This window comes from Lycium ferocissimum, chromosome 10 (genome assembly GCF_029784015.1).
Source record: "Lycium ferocissimum isolate CSIRO_LF1 chromosome 10, AGI_CSIRO_Lferr_CH_V1, whole genome shotgun sequence".
NCBI classification, from domain to species: Eukaryota; Viridiplantae; Streptophyta; class Magnoliopsida; order Solanales; family Solanaceae; genus Lycium; species Lycium ferocissimum.
Window position 1 is genome coordinate 67,927,768 of NC_081351.1, and position 8,039 is coordinate 67,935,806.

Genomic DNA, 8,039 nt, shown 5'->3' on the forward strand with positions numbered 1-8,039 from the left:
AGTGTATGACTTGTATATCGAAATTATATGAATGATTATGGTATGAGATTAGATTAGATTTTCTTAGTATATAAAAATGAAAAAAAACATACTGACTAGTGATGATTTTCTGACATTTCCGTGTATGTATAGCAAGGATGGCTATGATTTTCCAACATTTCATTATATGTAGCAATTTAATTGAGTTAAAACTCAAAACAGGTGACATTTAATAAAAGTCGTATATAAATGTTACTAACTTAATGCCGACATTAATCTAAAGGTTGGAAAACTTAATCTTGCGACATTTTAATAATGTCGTAAATCATTTACCGACATTAATATAAATGTCGGAAAGTTCTTACAAATATACGACATTTGTACTAAGTGTAAAACAAATGTCGGTAAGTGATTTTGCGACACTAATGGGTCTTATTACGACATTTATAAAATGTTATCGTAGGCCAAATTTCTTGTAGTGAGGTCAACATTTTGTAACCAGAGTTAACAGAGTACTTGCATCTTTTGGGTGTGCTTCCATCTATTTGTATCTGCTACTCCCTGATTAATTATAAGCCCTTATAGCATGTTTGGCCAAACTTCTAATATCTGTCTATTGTGGAAAGTGTTTGTCAGAAGTAATTTTCGAAAAAGTATGTTTGGGGAGTAGCAGTTTGTGTTTGGCTAATCAATTTGAAAGACACTTTCGCCAATATCAGCCCAGTACTTTGGGAGAAAAGCTACTTTTCTTAAATTTTCCGAAAAAAATAGCTTCTGCTACTACTCAAAAGCGCATTCAAAAGCTTTGCCAAACACCTTAATCTTCTAAAATAAGCACTTTTGACTTCCTAGAAGCTTGGCCAAACAGGCTAAGCCTTCTCAGAAGTTCACCCGCGCTTGAACTCCCTATTCTTCACAGTTTCTTCTAAGAGTTAATTCCCACCCATCATGTAACGAATATTATGTTACAACTTACAAGTACCCTGATTACTGCCAATCTGTATACACATTGGCCTGGCTAATGTTGGGACAGAGATTGAAGCCTTGAGATAAAGGTTACAGAACAAACTCAACAAAATTTATGCAATTCAACAACTGCCTCCAGCGAAGAAAAGGCAGAGCAACTTATTGCATATTTTACCATGTGATGGATGGAGGGATGGCGCAGCTCTGCAGTGATTTAATCTGCTAGTCCCCTGTAATTACCAGAGCTTGATAGAAGTGCATAAACATCCAAGTAGTAATTTTACTTCAGATCTTCAAACAGAAGAGAATGCTAAGAAGAACAGTCACAGAAAGAAGATAATGTGTTGTTCTACAAGGAATAGGAAACGGGTGCGGCATCATTTTTGAAGAGTCCTAGCAACATAGGTTTACATACGAGTTACACCTGTAATTTCTTTTCTTATAGTGTAGTGTAGTGCCCGCGTGTGCGCACCTTGACTAATTAACTGAGAAACTTATCCAGCTCATAACTCATAAGCACAAGTTGCCAAGATAACTGTGCCTACTAACGCTTAAGCAGATCAGCTCACTCCAAATGTTGTTGCTTGGATTTGAATATGGGATCTCCAGGTTGAAGTTATACTTGTATATAATGCAGGAATAGGTGCCCCACTGTGGGTGCCTACTTTTTTTTTTTTTTTTTTTTTTTAACCTTATCCAAAAAAAAAAATGCAGGAATAGTAATACATTGATTAATCACTTACATTATCGCATTTACTATCTGATGTGCAGGTCTTTGTATCAAAATCTAGATATACTACGCAATTTAAACACGTGTTTGGTTCAAATTGGACAAGATTTGTGATCAATAATGTTCTTAGCCTATATTAAAACTTTATTCAATCTAACATCAGTTTTACCATTATATTTAAATAAATCTAAATAATTAGCAAAAGCAATATTTAATCAACTACCAGGGCCCGGTGCACTAAGCTCGCGCTATGCACGGGATCCGGGGAAGGGCCAGACCACAAGGGCCTTTTATACGCAGAATTAATCAACTACTATTAAGGCTAAAACAAGCAACAAACTGTAGATTTGAAACTTTGAGTCTGTGGCATATTTACACATTCATCAGCAATTAGGGCAAGTTTGGCAAGGTGAAGTGGCAGGTTTTGGGCAAAGATTATTGGTGATGTGAAGCTTCTCATGGAGAAAGCTCCCATGATTTGGTGGGTCAAAATGATTGGAAAACATTTTCTCTAGGAAAACAAGTTCCTTAAAAATAAAGAAAATGACTTCCCTAATGAAAGTAAGGAAAATAAGTTCCATAACTGACATACCTAGTTCATTTTCTCCTATCCACCCACCCAACACCCCCAACCTCCCTCCCTTGACCATCCCACCCCCGGATGCCCACTCCTTACCCCATCCCACCCCCATAGTGTAAAGCTAGTTTACATATAAATGTTTCCATGGAAAATATTTTCTGGGAAATAAGTGGGTTTCTTACTTATTTTCTTGGTAAGTAAGCAACTCCAGCTAGAAGTGGATCTATTAAGGCCTGTGGGAGTGTCATGCCACCCGCAAGCTTTGATCGAAAGTCCATGTATATATGTGTATATATATAAGAAGCAATATAAATACTATACTTGCCACCCGGAGTACAAAAGCTGCTATGGTGATAATGGCACCGCGTGGAAGGTTTCTCCCTGGTGGCGAGGGTTCAAACCTATCCAACAGCATCATTTCTAACGTTTTGCTGTGTGGATCACATACATAACACATGTTAATATACGGTAAGTTGTTTTTTCTTCTTTTTCCTTAATTCCTTTTGACCTGCTTTTAACTAATCCATTAATTATTGTCGACTAGCTTCCACTAAAAAGACTGTCATTAATGGAACTGATTCTCTGCTTTGGATTCAACAATTCAACTGAAGAATGAAAATTGTCATATGGTAATTTGGGCCAGAAGGATTGTAATAACTACAACGCATTTAAGTCTTATGAGCACATGGGGTCTATGTGGAAAAAAGCCATATCCAGTGGAAATGAAACGGGGATAATATTATAACACAAAACAAAGAACAAAAAAGAGTAACTAATTCACCATTATTCCAGTAGTAGACCAATATTTCAATCGAGCTAATATCTAATTCACAATAACTGAACCATACACCAGTCTAAAACAATATTTTTCTTGTCACTCCACAATGGTCTAGTATACGAGTGATAGAAGAATCATACCAGCAACGGAGAAATACGATCCCTGAGAATTCTGAAAGAAAGATTCGATAATTTTGAAGTTTATACTTTGCTCATAAGTTATCATAATCATTAAGTTCTCAGAGAGTTGCGCGCCAAAATTTTATAGCTAATAATTGGCATGTTATGTTAAAGTCAGCAGTATCCACTGTCCAGCCATCTTAAAATCTTGGGTCTGCCTCGCATTGGAGCACATGAGGGTCTATATGGCAAATAGCCACATCTAGCGGAAATGAAACGGAGATAATACTAAAAGTCTAAAACACAGAACAAAGAACAAAAAAGAATAAATTGTGTAATCACTTATATTCGAGTAGTTAGACCAATTTTTCAATTGAGCTAATGATATCTAATTCACAATAACTGAACCACACACCAGTTTAAACCAATACTTTTTCTGATAGAAGAATCATACCAACAACTGAGAACTACGATCCCTAAGAATTCCAAAAGAAAGGTTAGATCTTCGTGAGTTCAATCACCCAACTATGTCTTCACCTCAACTTGCTTTGGTCCTAGTTCAGGGTGCAGCAAAACACGATCATCACTACGTTTAGCATCGAAAGAACCCTCCTTTCCATTTCTATACAACGGATTCGATGTCAAAATTCTCAACCCTTTATCCTTATCAATCTCTAATACCTCAGGCAATCCATTACTACATCCCTTTGACATTCCAACATCAATCCTTATGGCTTTGTTATCACAAATTCCGTTTATCCCACTTTCTTGAATTGTATGTCCCATTATCATCCTCTTCGCTCCTGGAATCGTAGCAAGCACGTGCTCAAGAGTCGAACAATCACAATCCTTCGCTAACTCATTCGAAAACTTCCTCAACCAAACAATCGAATTACTTCCTCTCACCAAATCCCTCGAAACTCTTCTCTTTACCCCACAAATCCAATCCCTCACTTCCTCATTCACTTTCTCCAATCCATAATCAACATGTTTAGTCAAAAGTCCACCATGTACAAACACTGAATCTCCAACCACAACAACTGTTTGATTTTTCGATAAAAATCTCTCCGATATCGGCCCCTTTGGCCTCAATGCTGCAATTCTTGTCCTAATCCCATCAAAAAACTCCGGTTTAACACCGCGAAATTCGAAAGGAATCCCCTCAAATAAATCCTTAACACAATCTTTTTCCAACCCAAGACATAATTTTTTCATATCATTACCTACACAATACCAAAAAGCCCAATCTTTAAATTCTTGAATACCCTCTTTAGTAACATACCTAAAATCACCATCAACATTCATAATTTCATGATTACCATTCATAGTAATTAAATTACCATTTACCTTTAAAGCTTCCCTTTTTAATTTTTCAAGAAAATAAAGAATCTTTAACTCATCACCACCACGGTCTAATACATCACCTATTTGTACAACTGTAGTTGAACCACCACACCATTTATCATGTTCATCAATTAAACCAGCAAGTTTAAAGGCTTGTTTGGATTTTTGGAAATCACCATGAACATCACCTATAGCAATTAAACGTGTAGGTGATGGGAATATTGTTTGTAATGGTTCATTATTGTTTGATGAAGTGATTTTTTGTGGTAAAAAAATGCCACCACTAACAGAGAAATCAACAAATGTGTCAATGAAAGAAGAGAAAAGGGTAGGTAGATTTTGGCATGGTAGATTTGACTGTGACTCCATTGGCATTGAACTAAGCTTTTTTCTTTTCTTTTTGTAGTTTGTACTTTGTAATTGTAAGGGTGGAAGTATGAAGGGTTTTTTGTGAGGTGATTTGACTTTTGGTAGACCTAAATAGCAAGTTGTTGATCCGTTATTGAAATCTGACTAATTCGAATTTGCGTGTAGTTTCATCTCTTCATGTTTTTTTCCTTTCATGTGATTAGGGTTGTTCACAGTTTTGGTTAAAATCAAAATCAAACCGTAAATTTAACCAAATCGAATAAAAAAACCAACATTTGGTTTGGTTTGGTTTGGTTTTAAATTTGAAAAACCGATAATATTTGGTTTGGTTATGGTTATAGTAAAAAATAACCGAATAAATAACCGAACCAAACCGATAATTATATACATAAAATTTATAATTATTTATATGTATAATATTAACTTTTCATAAATAATTAAAGATATTTTATACCTTTTAATTATTAATTTAATTTTGTCTACTTATTTTTAAGGCCCATGTCTTAAAAGAATATGTCCAAGTCCAACAATCCAAGCCCAACTCTAGTAAGTCGTAAGCATAAGGGTAAAAAGTAAAAATCCTACTATCTCTTTTCATTTTACATTGCCATCAATGTATTTCATGTTTTTGTAGAGAGAGATATTTGAATTGTCACGCTAGTCATAAATTGAAAAACCGAACCAAACCGAACCAAACCGACAATAACCAAACGGTGGTTATTATTTTACTTGGTTTGGTTATGGTTTTAGACATTTAAAAACCGACTAAATTGGTTTGGTTATGGTTTTAACCAATAACCGACCCAAACCGAACCATGAACACCCCTACATGTGATGTCTGCACTTTCCTTATATTCAAAAAAATAATTCAATCATGTCCCGGATATTGGTCATATTGACAAATTACACTAGTTTAAAAAAAAATTATGTTTTGAGAAAAAAAAAAAAAAGAGCCATCTTGTTTTCTAATCTATTCTTATTGAAAGTGTTGAGGGGTAAATTGTACTTTCTGAAAAAAAAAAAAAAAAAAAAAAACAGTAGACAAGCTATTTAGACGATTAAAGTAAGACAGTGATATAGATGATAGAGAATAAGAATCAAAGTGCGATAAAGTAAAAGATGACACCAAATATTTTAGATGATAGAGAATAAGAATCAAAGTGCGATGAAGTAAAAGATGACACCAAATAATTTTATATTGTTTTGGTCAATGTGAATCTTTTAGTTCAAGTCTCTTGTTGTAAGGATTTTCTATGTTTAGCTACTTGAGTTATTGATTGCAGATGTGCGTGTGGTAATCTTCAACTATCACTTTAGTTTGTAGCTTTTTTTCTATGATTGATACAAAGTCTTTCTTATGATATATCCCTCCTCTTCTTTTTTTTTCTTTTCTTTTTTTTCAATACAAATAAAATCTACAAAATGAAATACAGTATTTTGGTCAAGATTAAACCGAGAACTTAGTTTGCTGGGTAGACTTGCATATTGTTCTTTAGAGTCTTCGAGGTATTTATACGAGTGAATGACTAGCCGTTGTATAGATCTTGACTAGGTCTAGATCTTGACTTGGTCTAATTTTGAATAGAGATGGCAACCCAAAGAATTTGATTTTAAAAAGGGATCTTTGATTGATTGATCATTTCCAAGAATAAGGATGGAGCTTTAATGATCTTCTTTTTTTTACTGTTGTTGACTCTGTGATTCGCGTTATTGATTGTATGTTGACGTGAGATTTCTTTTCCTTTCCTTTTTTGCTAAAATCGACCCTTATTTCCTTATTTGTGTGCCTTTAACTTTGGCTCCCTAAATTAAGGTTTTGTCCTTGTGTGTATGTAGAGGTGGAAAATGGGCGAGTTAGGCTGAATTTAGGCGGGACAAAACCCAACCCGCCCTATTCTTACAATGTTTTAATTGCTTTATTTGTTCTTTTATAATTTCTTAGTACCTAATAATAATTATTTTTCTTTATTATAGTTATATATAACATATCAAATAAAAACAATATTTTTGACAATCTTTGACAAGATTTCCCAATAATCAATTTGGGCTAGATATCAATCCAAATTTTGATAGGCCGAAACAAGTTGAGCTGATAAATGGGCGGGTCAATAACCAGCCCAAACTTGGACGGGTTGGGCGGGTTATGGTTCCATGAGCTAAATTTGCCACCTCTATGTATATGGTTGATCTTGTTTCCTTAGATGTGCCCGATTTCCCTTAAGCTCAATCTACTTGATAAATGGTGCTTCCCGTTTATTATTTAACCAATCCTTAATCTTCAAGATTGGGCGTGGTAATCTCAATCTGTGTTAGCTTGCTCTCTTCTCTCTCTTGTCCCTCCTATTTTCATGCAAACCCTACAACTCAAAATTCAAGCTTGATCGATGGCCACCATGGCCATTGGCCAGTCCACCTTAGGGACTGGTCAGCAGTGTACAGCCCAGCATGAAGGAGAAACATCAGCCCCAATTGCGCCTAAACCACAATATGCTTCAGTCCTGCAACCTGAAAATATGAATAGTATTAATCTGGTAAAAGCAGTAAAGCCTATTCCACTTAAAACAATTACTTTTCTACATGGAGAACCATAGGTAAAATGGACTGAATTGGAGGTGAAACGTACGAATCTAATTGAGAATCTTGAATATGCAGTGGTTGGAAAGTTCTCTTATGGATGGCCAGATATTGAACAATTAAGAACCATGATTCCATTGGAATGTGAAGTCAAAGGAAAATGCACAGTGGGGTTCTTTAGGAGTCAACATGTCCTAATTAGACTATCCCTAATGAAAGATTTCGTAAATCTCACTTCAAATCGAGCATACTACATCACTAATAAGTAAGGTTATTCCTACCAAATGAGACCCCTCATATATGACTCGAAGTTTAAGATTGATAAAGAAACTTCGATGGCAATTGCATGGATTTTCTTTCCCAATTTATTGCCTACCTACTTTGTGAACGAACCCCTATTTACTTTAGCATCAGCAGTTGGTAAACCAATTTAATTGGATATGGCAACAATTAACAGAATAAGACCTAGTTGTGCTAGGGTCAAGTTTCCAATAGATATATTGTTTGATTGCTCTGAGACAGTTAGAATGGATATAGAGGATGAAAACACTGGGGCTATAAGAACTATGCATGTGAAGATTCATTATGACCATCTTCCAA

General features: G+C 35.1%; 1 protein-coding gene across 1 annotated transcript; it reads right to left on the bottom strand.

Annotated features, from left to right (window-relative positions):
• Positions 1-3,465: 3,465 nt before the first annotated feature.
• On the bottom strand, positions 3,466-5,047 carry LOC132034523 (shewanella-like protein phosphatase 2). The gene has a single exon (XM_059424931.1). The coding sequence runs from the start codon at positions 4,869-4,871 to the stop codon at positions 3,678-3,680; it is 1,194 nt and encodes a 397-aa protein (XP_059280914.1). The 5' UTR covers positions 4,872-5,047; the 3' UTR covers positions 3,466-3,677.
• Positions 5,048-8,039: the final 2,992 nt, after the last annotated feature.